The following is a 22346-nucleotide window of genomic DNA, read 5'->3' as shown; positions in this document are numbered from 1 at the left end:
TGACACATTTTAATTTTTCAGCTTTGGCCAAAGAGACTGATTTCTGTTAGAGCCTTGCTTGCAAAACAGTGGTTCCCAAACTTTCCCCCCAACAAGTCACTTGGAAATCGCTGAGGGTCTTGGCAGACCACTTAATTATTTTTTTTGCCTGTAGTAGCAATTGTAATGTGTTGCGTTAGTTGCTGTATGATTCTCTACTGTATTTTGATTGCTTCTTTTATTACTTATGTTGCATTTTATTGCATCACAACGTGCATGCCATAGAATTCAAACTGAAATACAATAAAACGCAATATAAGATAAGAAGCAATACAATTACAGTTAAAAATTAACATTAATATTTAATGTGGACATGCTGTGGACCACTTGAAGAAGCTGGTGGTCCACAGACCACAGTTTGGGAATCTATGCTCTAGATCAGCCTTTCCCAACCAGTGTGCCTCCAGATGTTGTTGGACTACAACTCCCATCAGCCTCAGCCAGCATTGCCAATGGTCAGGAAAGATGGGAATTGTGGTCCAATAACATCTGGAGGCACACTGGTTGGGAAAGGCTGCTCTAGGGTCATAATTACTGCTGTGAAGGCCTACTGGTCTGGCACTAGCATTCACCAAGATTTCTGCTAAACCCAGATCTGCCACATTCCAAGTCATTCAAAAATGTGGTCAAAATTACATACCTAATTTTATTGATGAAACTGTCGTGAAAGCTATTTCACCATGTTTTGGTCCAATTCAGTCTTCTCCCTCATATTAAGTTTAGTGGATATGTGTAGCAGAAGTTGCTGTGCACAGTGCTAATTGGCTAAGAACTGGCAAAGTCACTAGTATACATCCCCTCCTTCCTACCTAAACTGTGTTTTTTAAAGGTGAATTCCACTTTAAAAATTAAAAAAGGATCAAATGTACGTTTAATTGAATACATGTATATATGGTCAAAAGAAGGTGGACAATCTGCCTAAAGCACTGGTCATATTTTATGTATATTTGTTGAATGGATTGCAAAGGGAGTGGTGGTAGTGGTGAGGGACCCAGGCTCAAGCTTTGGGAGGTGAAAAAAATCCTGCAGCTCCAGTATAAATGTAATAAATAAATAAATAATAATTGCATTCATGTCAGGGTTAGCCAACGTGATGCCCTACAGATGTTCTCCAACTCCTATCAGCCCCAGCCAGTATGGCAAATAGTCAGAGAGATGGAAGTAGTCTCAAGGGCACAATGTTGGCTACCCTTGCTCTAAGTAATATGAATGCAAATTAAAATATTCGCTTGGAAGAAAACATTTCCTTGTTCTTTCCAAGTGCATTTAGGATCACAATGTAGACTCTTGTTCAAAAAAAAAAAAAAAGACAGAGCTTCTCCCACCATTTGGCTGATTTGTCCACTGTGAGACACATTTGAAACTTTGGTTGGGTGAAAGTTCATTATTGCGCAGTCCACAGACAAAACAATTTTTTTTTAAAGGTGTGTATGGACAGATAAACAAATGTGCATGTCCACAATAGACCTCAAGTTTGTGGAAGTTCTGGAAGGCGAGTAAGTAACAATTGAGGAGAGAGGAGAGCCAAACAAAGCTTGAATACATCCCATGAAGTACTGCCACTAGTGTAAATGGGAAACATCACGATAGAAACTGAATTGAAAGCACTCGTGTGTGGACACAAGTGCCCATGGAAAAATCAGAACTCTGAGACCCACATGGACATTAACACCCTAATGTGTACACATCCTATAGGCCTTTACCTTGGCATGGCCAATCCCAAATTCCTCTTCCTGGGGGTACAGGATGAGAGTCTCTGAATGGCTGGTTCAAATGAAGCATATCCCCTGGAGGAGCAAGGATCACATTTCAGAAGAAGAGTAACAGCCAGTTTCCCACCAACATCCCCTAGCAACACATATTCTGGGGCAGAAAAGGTCACACATTCAGGTCCAAAGGGTTAAGTAAACACCAGAGTTCTACAGATACATTGGAGATCACCTAAAAGTTGCAGGAATGCAGCACATACTGCAAGGAGTAGCACATTGGACACATGCATCTAGATCAGACCATATCACACAATCTCCACTCTGCCAAGTGCTTGGCAGAAGATGCCAACAGCAATTGTCAGGATCCCAAAATTGTGGTTTCTAGCATCACAGCAACAGACCCAACCCAGTTATACTGTCTTAACTGTACCAGGCAGAAATGCACACTAGGCCCAAATCTGAAGTAGCATCCTAGTAGCCACATACCTTGGTGTTTACAACCAAATAGACAGCATATTCAGTGGAGACCGCATTGCTTGGGTAGAACACAGTGCAGCCTGGAATGTTTTGGAACATGGCTGGGTCTTTCAAGGCCATCTGAGAGGGTCCATCCTCACCTGGGGAGGAAGACCCAACAAGGAAGGGGAAACTACATAACCCTTCAACCATGTGAAAACATAGATGAGCGCATATGTCATGCATCTAGGATTTATTTATTCGATTTCGATTTATTAGTCGCTCATCTGGCTGGTACCCAGACACTCTGAGCGACGTACAAAGCAAAAACATATAAAACATCAAGAACATCAAAAACTCAGCAATAAAACTAAACAAAAACATAGAAACAACTCAGTTACAATATGTTGAAGATGCCTTGGCCTTTGACACTTGAGATATGTGTTTTCAGGGCCCTTCCTATTCCTGTGATCGTAATTTGTTTTAAACGGTTTTGAATATTGAATTTTTAATCTGTTGTAACCTGCCCTGGGTCTCTGGGTGGGTGAGAAGTCACATAATTCATCATTATCGGCAACAGCAACAGAGGCGGAGAACCTTTTTCAGGCCAACGACCACATTCTCCTTGGGGGGACACATGTCAGTGGTGGGCGTAGCCAGAGGCAAAAGCAGCTACTTTTGCACCATCACCAGCGTGACAACGCATTGAGGTTTCGAGGGCTCAGGCTCGGAGAGGAAAAAACACAGGATGAAGATCAATCTGACAAGGGAGGGTTCTCTCGCCCAGAGCCAAACACCGCAAGCTGGTGCCAAGTCAAATCGCAGAGAGCTGATCAGGAGGAGGAAACGATGTCTCAACTTGTTGGGAAGAGTTAAGGGAGTTGACCGGCTCCTAAGTTGCCGTTTGGGGCTTGCACCATTTCAGTCCGAGGAAAAAACGGCCTGGCTTGCTAGAGGGGTCAGCTTGCAGCCTCTCTCCTCCTCCTCCTCCTCTCCATCCATTCCCGCCTGAGGGGACAAGAGCACAGCCCCAGCCAACCAGCCGAGGCAGGCAGCAGGCATCCGGGGCCGGGCTGGGCGCACAGCGGCGGCGGCGGCAGCAGCGGAGCCAGCATGGGCCAGAGCTCACGGCAGGCCGGCGGGCGCGGCGAGGGCGCAGGGCCACCGGGCAGGCGTAGCGACCCTGGCCGGGGGATGGAGCGCGGCGGCGGCGAGGGGCGCCCGGAGGCGGCTCGTTGAGGGGCGCCAGGCGGCGAGTAGGGTTGCTAGGTTTTAAATAATAAAAGAATGCTTCCCAATGCTAGGAAGACAGTCTACCTTGAAAACTGTGCAACACAAGATTAGTTTCAAGAGACCTATGTGGCACACCATCAAACCCAAGGCTCCAGCTCTGTACCAGGACACCAGGACTCCACTTAGATTTAGTACATGGTTGCTCAATTAAGTAATTTAGAAAGAGAATTTAGTCATTTACACACAAAAATCTTCTTTCAGACAAAGGTGGCTGCTTTAGTACATCCAAGAAGTACAGAAGACAGCCATTTGAAGTCCTGAAGAGAAGATAGGGGAAACACACACATAAAAAGCACTCTGTCATATAGTATAACTCTTGTTGACTCCAGTCATCCTGACAGAGGTGAAGCTAGGAAAAAGAACCATTGCCAATCATGATTTGGAAGCCCTTTGGCTTCCAAGATTATATTCACAGCTAAAAGAGCTAGAAGCTTGGAGTTAAAATGAAAGTTGGGATTTTCTGAACGCTGAACTTTATCTGGACTGGACGTTCTTCCAGAGCTTTCTGGATTTATGACTGGATGTATAATATTAAGTACTTGATCAAATAAGGTATATCTCTTCAGATCTGGTATACAGCCAATTATAGTATACCAGTTGCTTCTTGAACCATTAGCATCTTGCATTTGGAATCTTTAAGCCTCAATCCTTTCAGAACCAAAAGGTTTTAACTGTTGCTCATAGGCTATCTTTCTTTTCAAAGCAGACAACAATCTTCAAACATGCTTGCTCGAGGTTAACACAAATTGGGGACAAGAGTCAGGACATCTAGATTTGCACAACTCTTGCTCCTCCTCCAAAGCTGAATGAAAGATACCAACTCGCACATTGTATCTCCTCAGCCACACTACCTCCAGCGTATAGGAATACATGGCTCTCAAAAATCCCAAACTATGAACTGAGTGTAAATCAGGCTGTGTGATGTAATGGTTGGAGCAATCTTTCAGAGGCTGCCTACAGTAGAGACAAAAGCATCTTAGATGAACTAATCCAGAACAGAGACCACCATGCTTCAATTTTCACTACAGCTATCTCAGATTAGAATTCCCAATCCTACCCATACTCAGAAGTAAGCCCCACTAGTTTGACGGGATTGTTGTTGTTGTTATGTGCCTTCAAGTTGATTACGACTTATGGCGACCCTATGAATCAGTGACCTCCAAGAGCATCTGTTGTGAACCACCCTGTTCAGATCTTGTAAATTCAGGTCTGTGGCTTCCTTTATGGAATCAATCCATCTCTTGTTTGGCCTTTCTCTTTTTCTACTTCCTTCTGTTTTGCCCAGCATTATGGTCTTTTCTAGTGAATCATGTCTTCCCATTATGTGTCCAAAGTATGATAACCTCAGTCTCATCATTGTAGCTTCTAGTGACAGTTCTGGTTTAATTTGTTCTAACACCCAATTATTTGTCTTTTTCGCAGTCCATGGTATGCGCAAACCTCTCCTCCAACACCACATTTCAAATGAGTTGATTTTTCTTTTATCCCCTTTTTTCACTGTCCAACTTTCACATCCATACATAGAGATCGGGAATACCATGGTCTGAATGATCCTGACTTTGGTGTTCAGTGATACATCTTTGCATTTGAGGACATTTTCTAGTTCTCTCACAGCTGCCCTACCCAGTCCTAGCCTTCTTCTGATTTCTTGACTATTGTCTCCATTTTGGTTAATGACTGTGCCGAGGTAGTGGTAATCCTTGACAAGTTCAATGTCCTCATTGTCTACTGTAAAGCTACATAAATCTTCTGTTGTCATTACTTTAGTCTTTTTGACATTAAACTTTAGTCCTGCTTTTGTGCTTTCCTCTTTAATTTTCATCAGCATTTGTTTCAAATCATTACTGGTTTCCGCTAAGAGTATGGTATCGACTGCATATCTTAAATTATTGATGCTTCTCCCTCCAATTTTCACACCATCTTGGTCCAATCCCACTTTCCGTATGATATGTTCTGTGTACAGATTAAACAAGTAGGGTGATAAAACACACCCCTGTCTCACACCCTTTCCGATGGGGAACCAATCGGTTTCTCCATATTCTGTCCTTACAATAGCCTTTTGTCCAGAGTATAGGTAGCGCATCAAGACAATCAGATGCTGTGGCACCCCCATTTCTTTTAAAGCATTCCATAGTTTTTCATGATCTACAAAGTCAAAGGCTTTGCTGTAGTCTATAAAGCACAGGGGGATTTTCTTCTGAAATTCCTTGCTCCGTTCCATTATCCAACATATGTTTGCAATATGATCTCTGGTGCCTCTTCCCTTTCTAAATCCAGTTTGGATGTCTGGCATTTCTCACTCCATATATGGTAAGAGCCTTTGTTGTAGAATCTTGAGGATTACTTTACTTGCATGGGATATTAAGGCAATAGTTTGATAATTACTGCATTCTCTGGGATCTCCTTTCTTTGGAATTGGGATATACATTGAACGCTTCCAGTCTGTGGGCCATTGTTTAGTTTTCCATATTTGTTGACAAATTTTTGTCAAAATTTGGACAGATTCAGTCTCAGTAGCTTGTAGCAACTCTATTGGTATGCCATCTATTCCTGGTGATTTGTTTCTTCCAAGAATTTTAAGAGCAGCTTTCACCTCACATTCTAAAATTTCTGGTTCTTCATCATATGGTTCCTCCATGAATGAATCTGTCATCCTTGCATCTCTTTTGTAGAGTTCTTCAGTGTATTGCTTTCATCTTCCTTTTATTTCATCTTGGTCAGTCAGTGTGTTCCCCTGTTGATTATTCAATATCCCTACTGTTGGTTTAAATTTCCCTTTCATTTCTCTAATCTTTTGGAATGGGGCTGTTGTTCTTCCCTTTTTGTTATCCTCTTCTATTTCTATACAATAACTATTGTAATAGTTCTCTTTGTCTCTACGTACTAATCGCTGTATTGCTGCATTTAGGGTTCTAACCATGTTTCTGGCTCCTTTTGCTTTTGCTTTCCTTCTCTCTTTAACCATTTTAAGAGTTTCTTCAGTCATCCATTGAGGTCTTTCTCTCTTTTTAACAAGAGGTATTGTCTTTTTGCATTCTTCCCTGATAGTGTCCCTGACTTCAGCCCATAGTTCTTCTGGTTCTCTGTCAACTAAGTTTAAAGCCTCAAACCTGTTCCTTATTTGATCTTTATATTCTTCTGGGATGTTATTGAAATTGTATTTTGGCATTATGATTGCTTTGTTGTTCTTCTTTAGCTTTACTCTGATTTTCGATACGATCAGTTCATGATCTGTACCGCAATCTGCTTCTGGTCTTGTTTTTACAGAAAGTATGGAACTTCTCCATCTTCTGTTTCCAATTATATAATCAATTTGCAGAGCTTGGAAAAGTTACTTTTTTGAACTACAACTCCCATCAGCCCCAGCCAGCATGGCCACTAGGTTGGGCTGATGGTAGTTGTAGTTCAAAAAAGTAACTTTTCCAAGCTCTGTCAATTTGATTCCTATATTGACCATCTGGTGATGTCCATGTGTACAGTCGTCTTTTTGGTTGCTCAAAAAATGTGTTGGCAAGAAACAAATCATTGGCTTCACAGAATTCAATAAGTCTTTCTCCTGCTTCATTTCTGTCTCCTAGACCCCATTTCCCCACAATTCCTAATTCTTCTCTGTTCCCTACTTTTGCATTCCAATCCCCCATGTTTATCATCATATCTTGTTTTGGTGTGTGATCAATCTCCTCCTGTACTTCTGCGTAAAATCTCTCCAATTCTTCTTCTGCATTTGACGCTGGAGCGTAGACTTGGATGATGGTTATGTTAATAGGTTTCTCGTTTAATCTCATTGATATCACTCACTCAGACCTTGCATTGTAGCTCCTAATTGCTTTTGCTACATCCCTTCTCACTATTAAAGCAACCCCATTTCTTCTTGATTTCTCATTTCCTGCATAAAATATTTTGTAGTTGCCTGATTGAAAGTGTCCCATTCCAGTCCATTTTAATTCACTCACACCAAGTATTGTAATGTTGATACGCTCCATTTCTTGCTTGACAATTTCTAACTTTCCCTGGTTCATGCTTCTCACATTCCATGTTCCTATTGTGTGCATCGTACAACTCTGGACTCTCCTTTCGCATCTGTGTGCATCAGCCTCTGGGCTTCCTTTCGGCTTTGACCCAGCTGCGTCATTAGTCACAGCGCTACTCGTACTTGTCCTTTGTTCTTCCCCAGTAGCTCGGTGAGTGCCTTCTGACCTGGGGGTCTCATCTTCCAGCACTATCTCGTGTTGCATTTTGGATACTCTGTTCATAGGGTTTTCGTGGTAAGAGGTATTCAGAGGTGGTTTACCATTGCCTTCCTCTGAGTTTGGATGCATCTTAGTCTGGTGTCTCAGCTTTGACCATTCCTCCATGGGTGCCCCTGCTAGGAGTCTAGTCTCTTGGTCTAGACTCCTGACGGCATTGCTCTCAGCTTGTTCAACACTCTCAAACCCCCTCACCATGTTAAGGTGTGCATCCTAAAGGGGGTTGATGGGATTACTCTCAGATAAGTATGTGGAGGATTTTTTATTTTATTTTAGTACAATCCAGCTATGGAAAGTAAGTTGATTTTTTTAAAATTTAGTATTATACATATCCACACTCACATAGATACAGATGGCAAAACCCTGCCAATTTGTTGTCAGATGGCTCTATATATTTAGGGCAGAAGTAGAGCATTTGGACTAACTGAAAATGCTGTACGAAAATGCAGGTGGAGGGCATCTTGATATCCACACTGCTAATCTGTGGCACATCCCGAGCAGGTGGTTGGATAGATAAGACTTTATTAGTCTAGATTTAGCTCTTAAGAGTGTGGATAATAGACTCTACTTTGTCCTTGGGCATGGGCTTTCCATGCCAATTGTCAGTATCCTCCACACTTGAGATAAGAAAACCTGTACTAGGTCCCATCTAGTGACTGGAAACGGTCCCCTCTGTCGTCATCCCTCACCATCCCCAAGACAAAGGGGCCCATGTTCACCTGTGATTCCTCACTCTTTGAAATACTTGGCCGCAATAGCGGTGAGCTTCCCCTTCTGCTGCTTGCTTGCCACTGGGCCCAACACAGTTCTTCCACCATGACCATCCACAATATAGGTATTCCACCTAGCAAAACAAGGGAATAAGGTTGGTTCAAGAAGCAATTTCCTTGTTAGGATGAAGGCAAAAGCAGACAGCAGTGCTCACCCAGAGGCTTCACAATGCTTGCAGTAGCCATCAGTGTCATGGCACAATGGTCATCAGTGTCATGGCACAATGGTTCTGCTTTACTCTGCCCCAGCCGGTTGACGTAAAAGATGGCTACCAGATTGTCCAACTCATAGTGGGATCCAAATGCTAGGCCTTCCCACACAGACCCCTCTGAGGACTTGCTATCACCCAGTAGGCAGTACACTCGGTGACTGGAAAAGAGCAAGGCACATCAGGGTCCTATAAGGGAAGGGGGGGAAGATAGGTCTTTCCCACAACCCACCATATGTTGTTCCTCACCACTGTTGAACTTCACACTAGGACCAAAACAAGAGGAGGCAAGAAGGAACAGGTTTATGTTGTTATGGAGATCTTTCCAGATTTTCCAGTAGCTTCCCACCTGGCCCTGTCAAAGTATTTGCCTGTGTAGGCCATTCCAGAAGCAGCTCCCAGGCCTTGTCCCAGTGAACCAGTGGCCAGATCCACAAAAGGCAGCCTCTGTAAAGCCAGGAGAAAAAGAATGCTAGGATAATAGAATGAAAACTATCAATATGGTAACTATGCCATGCAGATTAGTCCATGAGGGCTGTCTTTTATTCCCATCCTCTCTGGATCAGATTTAGGGCACAATTCACATCTCTTTCCATACATGCACACACAGCACTTTACTGCCCACTACTCCAGCAACACACACGCACAAGCTCCTAAAGTAACTAGTCCAAAAGCCCTGCTTTTGCATAGTTTGCCTACCACAGGGATGGAGAACTTGTGGCCCTCCAGATACTGCTAGACTACAGCTCCCACCAGCTCTCACTACTGGTTATGTGGGCTGAGGTTGATGGGAACTGGAGTCTAACAACCTATGGTTTGGCCTATAAAGTCAGCCTACACATACTAGGACAAGGCAGAGTAGGACAAGGCCCATTTAGACCCACAGTAACACAGAAGAGAAACATGGTTGCTCTGCTACAACTTGTATCTACCCCAGCCTTTTGAGTTTCAGTTGCTCATAAAGAGCATGCAGTAGTAACCCACTATATGGTGCAGACCACAGAGAGCCAGTGATACAGTAAGAAAAACACAGGGGTTGGGAGGCCTTCCAGGTCACAGTCTTTATCTCAGTTTCAACAGCTCCAACTCCTTGATATTGCCAGCTTCAGCCCATGCAGCACAGAGCACAGGCACAACATGGCCCTGTCCAGGGGACATAAGGTGTCACAACACCAGAAAGGAGGAGAATTTAATGCAGGATTACCATGCCGGGGCTTGGGAGTTGCATGCAAAACAGAATGGAAAGCTGAGCCAAACTCTCAGCATAGCAATAGGATCTGAAGATACGTTAAAGCGTGAATCTAACCCCATCTTCTTCACACAGAGGACAACACTAGATACTCATCATCTTGGAGAGCACAAAGTGGTAATTGCTGGGATGGCTCATTTGGTTTGTAGCACATGGTATGAAAGAACTGCACAGACCAGAGACCTCCCTGAATCCTAAGTTAATGGAAAGCAACAAGGCCCCTACATCTAAGGACCTCAGCTCGTCTCCACTTCTTCAGCAAGAAACCTGGGTTTTAGAATGACCAAAGTGGGCAGTGTGATGTTCCTGTATTAATGTATATATGGTAAGTGCTGTTTGTATAGAAGATATATGGTAAGTGGAGTGAAAGAGGAGGGGGAGTACATGAGCAGTAGAATGCTGGATGATTGGCTGAGCGTTTGAATGGCTGGGAGTATAAATGGAAGAATGACAGTTGAATGGGGGTGGGTTGTTTGAGAGGTGTTTGGTGGGGTTTTTGAGAGGAGATTGTGTGGAGAGTTGGTGGATGTGAGGAGAGTGTGGAGTTCGGATTAATACTAAAACAAGTACCACAGGAATAGATGAAACCATATGCTTATGTGCCTTTATAAAGTAATCTTGTTATTTCTAATATTAAATAAACACTATTTTGGTTTACCGGAGGCCTGATCCTTGGCTGGGGAATATACAGACCAGAGGGGAGGGCAAGGTACTTACCAAGGCTGAAGGGAAACTGTAACAATTGGTGGCAGCGGTGAAGGGAAGAATATAACACCACAAGTATCCAGAGCAACCCAGAATTATATGCATTCTCTATAGATCAAAGGGATTGGGACAGCTTAAGCACGCAGTCACAGAGGTAACCTGATTGAGAGAGACTCAGGCAGAGTCTCTGGGAATACTGGTTATAGGACGTGACTGGTGGTGCTGCCTAGCAGGGGGATCTGGTGAGGTCTGTGCTAGAGCGGAGAGAGAAACCATAAAAAAGGACAGTCGGGACTGGTGGAGTCCCTGGTGGTGCCTAGTGACAGGCAGTAGCCACGAGCAGGTAGGAACCTGACAGGGGGAGCCAGGGAAGGGCGTCACAGGCAGCTTTCACACTTCCTTTCACATCAGGCAGTTTGAAATGTGGCAGATCGGATGCTAATTATGCCTTTCATTGCATGCTTGGCAGTCCATGAGGAGAAGGGGGCCATTGGCCCAGGTGCCTGTTTGCTAAAACTATTGCTAAGAGCTGCAAGGGATGACAGACAGCATAGCTAAAGTGCCTGTCCACAAGCCCATCCTACACTTGGATGTGAGGGAGAAGATGTGATATTGTTGCTTCTTCAGCCTGCCATATTATAACTCCCTCTGTGACACTAAGACCTACATTCCCTCATGTGTAGAAAAATGTGTTCCTCCTTCACTAAGTGCACCACCCTATTTATTTCCTCAACCTTCCCTCTTCCCATGTGTGCAAAGATTGACCCTATAATAAGGCCAACTCAGGTAATGATTTATTGGGAGCCAATAATGGGTGACAGTGGAACACAGATGGATCTAATTCACAGGACACTGTCCACCAGAGAATTCTTCTGTGTAAGCCTAATTGAAAAGAATGGGAGCTCTGCAAGAGCCTCAAAGAGCAATCTAATGGTGCTCTGGCACAGATCCCATTCATTTCAATGAGGTGCAGCAATGCTTTCTGGGACCCATGTTAATAAATAGATGCCATTTGGGTTGTGTGTATTTTTCTCAGGGCTGTGGAGTCAGAATCGTGGAGTCAGAGTCGGAGTTAGAAGCAATTTTGGGTGGAGTCGGAGTCGGAGTCGGTAGAAATGTACCAACTCTGGCTTCAAAATAAATTTTGACTGACAATTTTTAAAAAATATAAATTCAAAATGTCAAAGAAGCTTCCCATGAAGTCAGCTGTAGTTGAGCATTTCACCATAACTCAAGATGGAAAACATTTTGTGTGTCAGTGTATGACACAGGACCCAGATGAAGACAAATGCTGTGATGCCAAGATCAGCGCATATTCAGGCAGCGATAAAAATGCTCCTATGAGAGCTTCCAATTTAAAAAGACATTTACAGCTCTTTCCAGGGCTGTGGAGTTGGAAGCAATTTTGGGTGGAGTCGGAGTTGGACAGTAGAATAATAGAGGAGTCGGAGTCGAAGGTTAGGCATACCAGCTCCACAGCCCTGGTTTTTCTCCCCTGCAAGTACTATAAATGTAAGTGGCCAACCATGCTTGCTAGAACACCTGAGGAGGGATAGCTGCTTTCCAATAGATTCCTGACTGGGAAATATCCCAGGTTTAAATGTAACAGATGATAGACAATAATTAAGACAACTTTGCTGTTATATCTCCTGTTCCCTGGGGGTAAACTATAGGGGCATTAGAAAAGGCATTCCTTTCTCCATTGACTCCACTGCTGGAGGCAATATGTCTCTGAATACCAGTTGCTGGGTCTCACAGGTGAAGAGAGTGCTGTTGTGCTCAGGTCCTGCTTGCGGACTTTCCATGAACATCTGGTTGTCCACTGTTAGAACAGGATGCTGGGCTGTGATGGGCCTTTGGTCTGATCCAGTAGGGCTCTTCTTATGTTCCTTTTATGGTGGGGACTAGATGGGGCATGACAGAGAGAATGCTCCCCATTTCTGAGGGTGATTTCAAGCCCTCCAGAACCCCTCATTCCATGCTTTGCAATGTTTCTTAGGCTTCTTTATCTTACCTGTCAGCTTCACTGTAGCCAGCAGCTGCCTAACTCCATTTTCCACATACCTATTTTCTTTTGAGACCATCTTTTTGAGGGGGTGAGAGGCAGGTCCTCCCTTGCCTGACCACTGCCTAATATGCTGCCTCAGGGGAAACGGAAAAGGCTCTCTTCTTAGGCTGCTTCTTCTTGGGATGGTTGCTTCATTCTTTGGCGCCACTTATTCTTCCTTCCAGCATACACCAGGAACTCAGCCACTTTCAGGATTTCTGCCTCTGGCTCAGAGTCTAAGCCAGGCATTAGAAATCTATTCCCCCCCTCCCCCGGATGTTGTTGGCCTTCAACTCCCATCAGTTTCAGCCAGTGTAGCCAATAATCAGGGATGATGAGAGCAGTAATTCAAAAAATCTGGATCTAGGCTTTAGACCAGGTGTGGGGAACCTTTGACCCTCCAGATGTTGCTGAACTAGAACTTCTATTAGCCCCAGTAAGCATGACTATTGGCCAGGGACGATGAGAGTTGAAGTTCACCAACATCTGAAGGCCACCGGCTCCCCACACCTGCCTTAGATTCTAGGGAAAGAAATACAAAAACAGTGGCAGGCAGCTGGTATCTTACAGGCCAAATTTGTCCCAATGTATGACTATAAATTGGCATACATGCCCCTAAAAAGAGCCATTATAGCCTAGACTAAAATGGAAAACCTTTGACCCTCCAGATATTGAACGACCAAGAGAAGCTCAATCCTGTACCATTCAGAAAAAGGGCCAGCAGCAATGGCTGCTGCTGCTGCTGCTACTAAGAACACAAGAAGACCTAGAATCTTCTGATTCTAGGTTCTTCTTGTTCCCATCAGTCCTAGCAAGCATGGCCAATATACAACTTTTAAAGGCAGCAAATTTGCAATCATACACATAAGAGTAAAAAAAGTCTTAAAAGATTCCCCAAAGCCAACAATGGAGGAGCCTGGTGTAGTTTCAATGGGAGGACATTTCTTAACTTTAACATCACCATTGAAAAGGTACTGCTCTTACACTCAATTGAGAAGCTCAACTGATGCCTATGTTGTTTTTCCACTGCTAGGCAAATACCTTTATTTTTAGTTTATTTTTAGTCACAGTTTGATTCTATGGATGGGTTTGTGCTGCTCTGAGATCTGCTCCTATGTTGTTTTTTATATTTTAGTGGTATGATAGTTTGGCCAGCATTGTAGTTCCCTATTTTTATGTAAACTATTTTGTGTAAACCACACAGGGATCATATATAGCTGTCCTAAATAAATACATTGAAATATCAGCAGGACATTGAGGAAGCCTCTAAACTTGATTTTAAATGTCTGGAAGTTTCCTTGGGGAGTAGTTTGTTCTTAAAGTAATCTGGTTTGAGTCTTTAAATACTAATTGCTTCCAGGTTTTCTACTGTCCCTAGCCTGTGGGTTTTATATCTGGCACCAAGAAAGGAACAGCAATGTGGTTCCTCGCCCCTGTGCTCTTCTTAGATTGTTCCACTGGAGGGATAGTGAACCTGGTGCCTGCTAGAAGTTGTTGGACTCCAACTCCCACCAGCCCCTAACAGTATGGCTAATAGTTCAACCCCTAACAGTATGGTTAATGGTTAAGTATGATTGGAGTTGTAGTCTAACAACATCTGGAGGGCACAATTGTCTACTCCCTAGGCAAACCAATTGCCTTAAGATGCTTTATCACCTACCCCTCTGGAAAGCACAGCTAATGCATATGTTCTAAAATATTGTCTCCTCCTTTACATACCCAGTTGTTCACTATGCTCTGCAGGAGAGGGCCTCCTGTAGACACCATCTAATCTGGAAGTCCGTTCCTAAGCAGCACTTCTAAGACCAGAATAAATAAAAGGGGAGATAATGGACATCCCTGTCTTGTACCCTTTTGTATTTCACATGAATCCGTTAAATCTCCGTTAACAATTATCTGAGCCTTCTGAGATGTATAAATCGATCTAATCCATTTTATAAAATTGTCTCCAAAATCCATTTGCTCCAAAACCTGAAACATAAATTTCCAATTCAAATTATCAAATGCTTTTTCAGCATCTAAAAAAATCAAAGCTGCTTGTTTATCATTTCGTTGTTCTAAATATTCCAACACATTCAAGACATTCCTGACGTTGTCACGTAATTGTCTTTTAGGTAAAAACCCTGATTGATCTTCCTGGATAAATTGTTGCAATATTATTTTCAATCTTTCTGCCAAGATCATTGTAAAAATTTTATAGTCATTATTCAATAGAGATATTGGCCGATAATTTTTTGTTTTAGTTAAATCTTGCTCCTCTTTAGGTATTAATGTTAAGTTAGCATTTTTCCAACTATCCGGTATCTTTCCCTCTTGCAGAATAAAATTCATTGTAGACTGTAAAGGTAGCAAGAGTTCTTCCTCCAAACATTTATAATACATTGCAGATAACCCATCTGGTCCTGGCGACTTTCCTAATTTAATTTTGTTTATAGCTTCAGATATCTCTCTTGACGTAATAGGGCCATTAATAGCTTGTCTCTGAAAGTCTGTAATTTTAGGCAAATTCTGTTTAGATATATACTCTTCTATTTTTTCAGATGGAATTTCCTGACACTTGTACAATGTTGAATAATATTGATGAAAAATCTTTTTGATTTTTACATTATCTGTCAGCGTCTCATCTCCTTCTTGTATCTTTAAAATAATATTTTTTTGACGTTCTTTTCTTAATTTATATGCTAACCATTTCCCTGGTTTATTTGCAAATTCAAAAGTCCTTTGTTTAGCAAAATTTAGTTTCCTTTCAATTTCTCTAACTGTCAGCATTGATACTTGCTTCTGTAACATTTTAATTTGATTTACAATAGAAACTTTAGTTGGATTCTTTTACAATTCTTCCTCTTTTTGTTTTATTTCTTCCAAAATTAATTGCATTTTCTGTTTCTTTTTTTTTAATTCAGAGTTACATTTAATAAAATATCCCCTCATAAATGCCTTACTTGTATCCCAAATGATATTTTCATTTGTTCCTTTATGTAAATTATGTTCAAAAAACTCTTTTAATTTCTTCTTACATTCTTGTACTACTTTGTCCATTCCTTACAATGTAGGATTCAGACTTTACTGTGACCGCAGCAGGGCTGTGGAGTCAGAGTTGTGGAGTCGGAGTTGGGAGCAATTTTGGGTGGAGCTGGAGTTGGAGTCGGTAGAAATGTACCAACTCCGAGTCCGTGTCTGACTCCTTCATAAATGGCAAATGTATATTAACTAGTAATAACAAATTTACTGTAGTAAAATGGGAGCACAAGGCATTTCATCACCACCACGTGAATCCAGAGCTTGGAAAAGTTACTTTTTTAAGCTACAACTCCCATCAGCCCCAGGGATTGGGCTCGTGGGAGTTGTAGTTCAAAAAAGTAACTTTTCCAAGATCTGGATGCACGTGGTGGTGATGAAATGCCTTGTGCTACCATTTTACTACAGTAAATGTGTTATTACTAGTTAATATACATTTGCCATTTATGAAGGAGTTGGAGTCGGACAGTAGAAAAATAGAGGAGTCGGAGTCGAAAGGTCTGGCATACCGACTCCACAGCCCTGGACCGCAGCACTTATTCTTTGGAACTCCCTCCAACTAGACAGACACTGTCTTTATTGTCTTTTAGTGCTTATTGAAGACCTTCCTCTTCCAAATAGCTTTTTAAGTGGAGATTTTTGTCCCAGTCTTTATATGTTTGACCTAGAAAATATATTTGAATAGATTTTCATTGTTGGGTGTTTTTATTGTTAAATTGATTTGGAAAGGAATTCATAAATGAAATAAACAAATAAATACAATTTTGCCACGTGGCAAGCAGTTCTACATGAATGGGTGGATGCCACGCTGGCTGCATAGTGGTTATCTGATGGCTCCATTACCTGCTCAGGTGGATTGGGCCCCATCATGTTAATTAGTGGGAAGACTAAGCTGCATTATATGAAGGCAGGGATGGGGAACCTGTGGCCCTCCAGATGTTGTTGGATTAAACTCCCATCACCCCTGACCATTGGCCATGTGGGCTGGGGCTGATGGGGCTTGATGCCCACAACATCTGGAAGGCGATAGGTTCACCACTCCTGTATTAAGAAGACTGAGCTTGTTCACTTTTCAGAGGTTGCGACCAGCTGCAGATATTTTTTGCACTTACCTTGGGTGATGAATGAGATTAATTGCTCTTTGATGTACGTGCCTCTCTCCATACAGCACCCATGGCGGACCTCTACAACACACCCAAGGGAGAATCCTTTCAGCAGGCAGAAGGCTCTACGAATCAGCCTCCCAGTTCAGTGAGTGACCAAAACACACAATCTTTGATTTTCCCCTGGACATGTGATTCTCTTGGGGAGACTTTTAAAAGCCCAAACCCAGGTTCCAAGCAGTAACCTCCCACTATTTGTGGCTACTGGTACTGGGAGCAGCACCTGCCATGGCTTTAGGGGAGAAAGCTTTGTGATGTCACTGTGATGTCAGGGAACCCTCTTTGCAAAGGAACTTTCCACAGAGACCCATCACAAGAGAAGGCAGGGAGCATTGCTCTTTCATGCTTTATCATCAAAGTCTGATGGGACCAAAGAAAGATTCTGCCCCTCAAGCACTGCCCCCACAGCCAGTCACTAAATCTGGATCCCTCCCCAAATATGGGCCCTTTCAAGGGATCTTTGCCCATGTCCTTGTCCCACAGGGACAGCAACACGCACACAGCCGCACTCTCCATGCCTTTCTCTCCCTTTCCAAGGGACCCTTTGGAAGACAGCAGTGGGTGAGGCAGGTGGGAAGTGCCCCAGAAGACAGTGAAGGCAGCCAGGCAGTAGAAAAGCAGTTGAAGGTTAATCTGCCATCACCACCTGCTGCTGTCCCTGGTGAAGAAGTGAGAGACTTTAAGCTGAACCTCTATAACTCCTCATGAAGATCAAATCTTGCCCTGGGCTCCTACTGGGAGGAAGGGCAGGATATAAATCCAAAAAATAAAATAAATTAATAAAATAATAAATGTTGAGGTCATACTAGTCAGGAACTAATTAATGCCTAATCCTCTAGTGGGGAGAGGCAGGCAGTGAGAGTGGAAGATGGTAAATAGGGCTCAAAGCTATAATTCCATTAGGAACTGTGATATTAGTCCGGTTTAGCTTGGATCAAGGAGTCAGCAAGCGTTGCCGCTGAACATTCTGAATGACAGGGCTGTCATAGTTCAGTCTACAGGAGAGCTCATCAGGGCAACTGGCCCTTACTCAGCACTCCAGGCTTTTGCTCCATCTCCAAGTGACTGTGGCAATATCATGTGCCTTCAAATACTTATTGCCATGCTTATTTTTAATCGTTCTCTTAAACTTATAATTAAAAAGGAAAATACTAACAGTCCTTGGAGGAAGCACAGCATAGCACTTTGTGGGATAGATCAAAAGGGCAGTATTGGTCATTCCAGAGTGCATTCTAAGATAGCTCAAGACAAGTATAATCCAGTGCATTGTTATATACCAAATGGGGACGCAGCATGAATCATGGCATTCTGGGATAGCCGATTACCACCTCTTTCTCTTATCATCTTCCCACTCCATCCCTGTGGCAGGTGGAGTCCGGTAGGGCCCGCAGCGCCTCTGTTGCTTCCACCAGTTTCCAGTTAAGCAGCCGCAACCCGAAGGATGTTCTGCGCCACCGCATATTCCACTTATCTGAACAACTGCGGGTAGAGAAAGCCAATCGGAATGACAATACCTCATGCTATGTGGAGCTGGTGAGCAAGGCTGACCGAGAGAAAGCACCCTCCATCCGCCAGGCCTTTGAACGTATCAACCAGCGCTCCTCAGCCAATATTGCCCAACTAGAACAGCGCCTACAGGATTCCTTAACCCAGCTGAGGAAGTTAGAACAAAGAGTTCTGACAAGTCAGGAAAGCAGCAGCAGCAATGCCACCACTCCCCAGCAGCAGCTCGCCACTGACAGAAACAGCATATCCCATCAGGTTTCCTTCAGCATACCCAGGATCCGCACTACAGAAACTTGCACTGTTGAGGAAATTAACCTCCCTTCCATTTCAGAGAGCAAGGAAAACGGGGCTTTTCTGGAGGCTGTCCCAAAGCAAATCCTTGAGGAGGAGAGCAGTCAGAGAGTGCAGGAGGTGAAGTCCCAGCTGCTTGAGCTTCGAGAAGATCACAAGGCCTTGGAGGATGAGTGGCACAAGCTGGATGAGGCATGGAAGGCTGACAAACAGCAGATGATGGAACTGCTGCAGGAGGAGAAGAAGAGGTGGGCACCTGCATTCTTGAGAACAGTTGGCTCCTGTATCCCATCTCCTGACACCCCATCCCCAGGTTTGATGCTTCTTGGTATCCTGTCTCCTTCTCCCCTATGCCCAGTCTCCCAGGTTCAGAGCCTGTGGCCCAGGATCTTCAGTGCTGTGCCCTCAGTGCCAGAATCCAGTGTTCTGTTACTGGATACAGGGACTCTTTGTTGAACTGTGTGCCACACTCCCTCCTCCATCTGCGTTCATACAAGGAGCAGGCCTTGTTGTTCACCTGTTGAGGTCCACACCCCCGCAGGGGGCTACACTCTGGCCCTCACTCTCTGGAGCACCCTGCTCCTGCTTGCTATTGCTGCTTGTGCATCTTGCCCCCTCCAAGCATGCTTTCAGTGACAAAAGCAAGGAGGTGGAGCATCTTCCTCTGGATGGTTGCAGGGATTGGACACAGAGGGGGAGGGCAAGCGTGTGGGCCCTAGAGTTTTGTCAATGGGCTCCCCAAAACCTGGAGCCAGCACTGATTCACACAGAGAGGCAGAGGCAGAGACACAGAATCAAGTCCATTTCCCCCACAGCGCTAATCCTATACCTATACCTTGGTAGAGGATATAGCTAGCTACCCTGTTCCTTCTGATTTCCTCCATGTTTTTCATGCTACATTTACCATATATGGGAACCAAGATACTGCTTTTCTTGTCAGGAGAAGAAGGAACAGCTATCATGTTCTTAGCAATGAGAGAATTCTGAAAGTCAGAGAAGAGAGACTCAGCCTCCATAGAAGAGCACACAGAATGACACATTTTAGAGCAATGGGCACTCTGAAAGCTCATTCATTGCAGTAAATGCAAACATACCTTTCTTCTAGGGTCAAGCTGGGGTGGGGGGCAGTTGGCAAGGTTGAAGCAGAAACACACTACTAATAGGTTGGTAACTGTGATGTCATTGGTAGCCCTTCTACCTTCACCAGTCCTCACAGCAGATTTGCATTTTTTTTAAATCAAGAAGGCAATGAATAAAAAGATAACTGTTCATGCAAACACTTTTAAAATAAAAAAGACTGCCCATCTGACTCATGGGATGAAGGGCAAGGCTGATAGCTGAGCTACCATTTGGTCTGCTAGTATGCACATCTGACATTTCACTTATAAAGCCAGAAGGAAGCAAGGTTTGCAATGCTACAGAAGCATTTGTTTTGAGCTCTATTTTTCTAATAACCCACCCCCGCACCCCATTCTCAGACAATTCCACTTCAGCAGTGAGCACAAACTGGCTGGTAACTGTTCAACGAATACATACCATAACAGTTAATTCAACACAGACAGGATCACATCTCCTCCAGTATCAATCCTTGGGGTTAAACTGGCCTGGTAACATGCCCTCCTAGGACCTGATCCTCATGAACACTCACAAGTATTATTTCTCACTATTCTTAGATTCCTCGGGGGGGGGTTGATTCAGTTCACATTTAAAGCCAAATTTATCAAATTTGCACTTTCCAAAACAATGAGAACCAAAATACAGCCATCCTTCCAAATTTCCACATCTGAATTTTGCGACACAGCTCTCCAATTAAGCAACATGTGCACAAAATGAATATATTGGTGAAAATGACATGCAAAAATGCATATTAGGATAAATTGCTTGCAAAAATGTGTACATTAGTCAAAACAAAAATGTATTTATAAGGAGAAATTTGCACTAAAATGCTGAAGAATTTTCAAGACTTAAAAAAATCACAAATTGCTGCAGAGATGCAGAGAACCAAATTTAAGATGAGAAAAGTGAGACTCTGAGAGAACTTAGATTAACGGATGATTCCACTCCTCATTCAGTGCCCTGTTGTTTCCCTCGTGCTGTTTGGTGCCCTTCATGCTGTTAGGCACCCGTGGCCCTCTCTCTTCTCCTTCCTCAGGACAAACCTGCTTATCTATGTCTTGTCATTGGAAGTGCCAAATGAGGAAGCAGAGCCAGCTCAGCCATAACCCATTTACCAGCAGTGCTTGAATTTCAGTCTGTAATAAGATCAGCCAGTTGGCTTTGGGGACGGGAGGGGGAGAGAGAAGAAAAGGGGAAATGTGGGACACAGGATCAGACTGTAGAACCTCACTCAGCCCGACTTGACTGTGCCACTCTTCTTCAGGTATTTTCATCTGGAAGTGCAGGTGAATGACGTGATACAGATAAATCTCAACGAGATCACCAACCTCAAACATGACCTGGCCTGCACTGAGGAGAAGATGGTCTACCAGTCTTACGAGAGATCCCGGGACATCTGGGTAAGGGAACCCCCATATCTAGAAGCCCAAGATGCATGGTGTCATTACGAAGGGCAGGGGGTAGGGCAATGGAGCAGGCTTTATGTTACTGGCCATGACAGAATGTGTGGTTGTTGAGCCCATGAGGAATATGGCAAATATCAGTGCATTTCTGGGGGAATGTCATCTTATGGTTGATTGTAGGATGTCAGAAAGCTTCAGAGGATTCAAGTTAATATTAATTAGTGTATATACCTTAGAATGCTCTGTTAGAGGGAGGGGCACTGCTATGAAGCTTTTTGTAGAGTGATACCCAGGGGATGTTAGATTGATTCAAGCTATAGCAATTGACCAGTGGATGGTTTCATGATTCGTATGCTGAAAAACTCATTATTGACATGTATTTCTCTTGCACGGGTTGAAATGCCATTAGCAGATGAATTGTGGGGCCTGTAATAAAATCATTCAGTGTGGTATGCTCCTGTTCAGGATATTCCATTCCATTTCCCCTTCCAGCAGTTTTATATTTTCTACCCCCAAAAAACTCTGAGTAAACATTTCATGGCTGCTGAGCATGCTCAGTTTCACTGGGCAGTTTTGCAGGTCCCCCCACCCTTTGTTTTCACCAAACCTTTTTGTGTACTACTTCTGCAGACCTTGAGGTTCCCATGAGCCTGTTGATACCTCTCCTCTGTGTGTGGATTATGCAGCTTGGTCTATATAAGGACTGGCTGATACTGACTTCGTACTTTCTCCTTGTCTCTTTGCCAGGAGGTACTGGACTCCTACCAGACCCGGCTGGCCAAACTGGAAATGCAGCAGCAGACCCAGCAACAGGAGGCAATGGAGCTGCCCCAGGCCAGTGTATATAAACTCTATGGGCAGCTCATGAACCTGCTGCTGACTGTTGCCACTATTCTCTTGGTGTGTGTCTCCACTGTTTCAGCCTGTGCCCTTCCTCTACTGCGCAGTCGCTGGCGTGCCCTAACCACTCTGTTTGTGATCCTCTTCATAAGTGCTGCCTGGAACTACTTGCCTGTCATCACCCAGCTGGAATGGAGAACATGGCTTCCCTCAGCCTGGTAGCCAGAGAACAAAATAGCACACAGATCTCCAAATCCATCCTAGTGCTTTCCAACACTCCCTACT

At 43.6% G+C, this 22346-nt stretch overlaps 2 protein-coding genes across 2 annotated transcripts in view; one reads left to right on the top strand and one right to left on the bottom strand.

The window, feature by feature from the left end:
• Window positions 1-14491, bottom strand: part of TKTL1 (transketolase like 1) — a 21472-nt gene extending 6981 nt beyond the window's left edge. Inside the window, 11 exon segments of the mRNA XM_061621640.1 lie at window positions 1743-1826; window positions 2235-2365; window positions 3244-3469; window positions 8184-8382; window positions 8478-8588; window positions 8670-8716; window positions 8719-8884; window positions 9073-9170; window positions 9755-9788; window positions 9790-9866; window positions 14444-14491. Coding sequence (XP_061477624.1) covers window positions 1743-1826; window positions 2235-2365; window positions 3244-3469; window positions 8184-8382; window positions 8478-8588; window positions 8670-8716; window positions 8719-8884; window positions 9073-9170; window positions 9755-9788; window positions 9790-9866; window positions 14444-14491 — 1221 coding nt within the window.
• On the top strand, window positions 10250-22346 carry TEX28 (testis expressed 28). Its single transcript, XM_061621653.1, has 6 exons — window positions 10250-10297; window positions 16911-16993; window positions 17457-17462; window positions 18274-18950; window positions 21083-21218; window positions 21969-22346. The coding sequence occupies exons 2-6, from the start codon at window positions 16916-16918 to the stop codon at window positions 22281-22283; spliced, it is 1212 nt and encodes a 403-aa protein (XP_061477637.1). The 5' UTR covers window positions 10250-10297; window positions 16911-16915; the 3' UTR covers window positions 22284-22346.

This window comes from Rhineura floridana, chromosome 3, assembly GCF_030035675.1.
Source record: "Rhineura floridana isolate rRhiFlo1 chromosome 3, rRhiFlo1.hap2, whole genome shotgun sequence".
Classification (NCBI taxonomy): Eukaryota; Metazoa; Chordata; class Lepidosauria; order Squamata; family Rhineuridae; genus Rhineura; species Rhineura floridana.
This window is presented reverse-complemented; position numbering and strand designations above follow the sequence as displayed.

Excerpts from the sequence above, each read along its gene's own strand:
- TEX28 (XM_061621653.1), top strand. The coding sequence starts at position 16,916 with ATGGCGGACCTCTACAACACACCCAAGGGAGAATCCTTTCAGCAGGCA. Across the intron at positions 18,951-21,082 it reads CTGCAGGAGGAGAAGAAGAG|GTATTTTCATCTGGAAGTGC; the intron begins GTGGGCACCTGC and ends ACTCTTCTTCAG. Across the intron at positions 21,219-21,968 it reads AGAGATCCCGGGACATCTGG|GAGGTACTGGACTCCTACCA; the intron begins GTAAGGGAACCC and ends TCTCTTTGCCAG.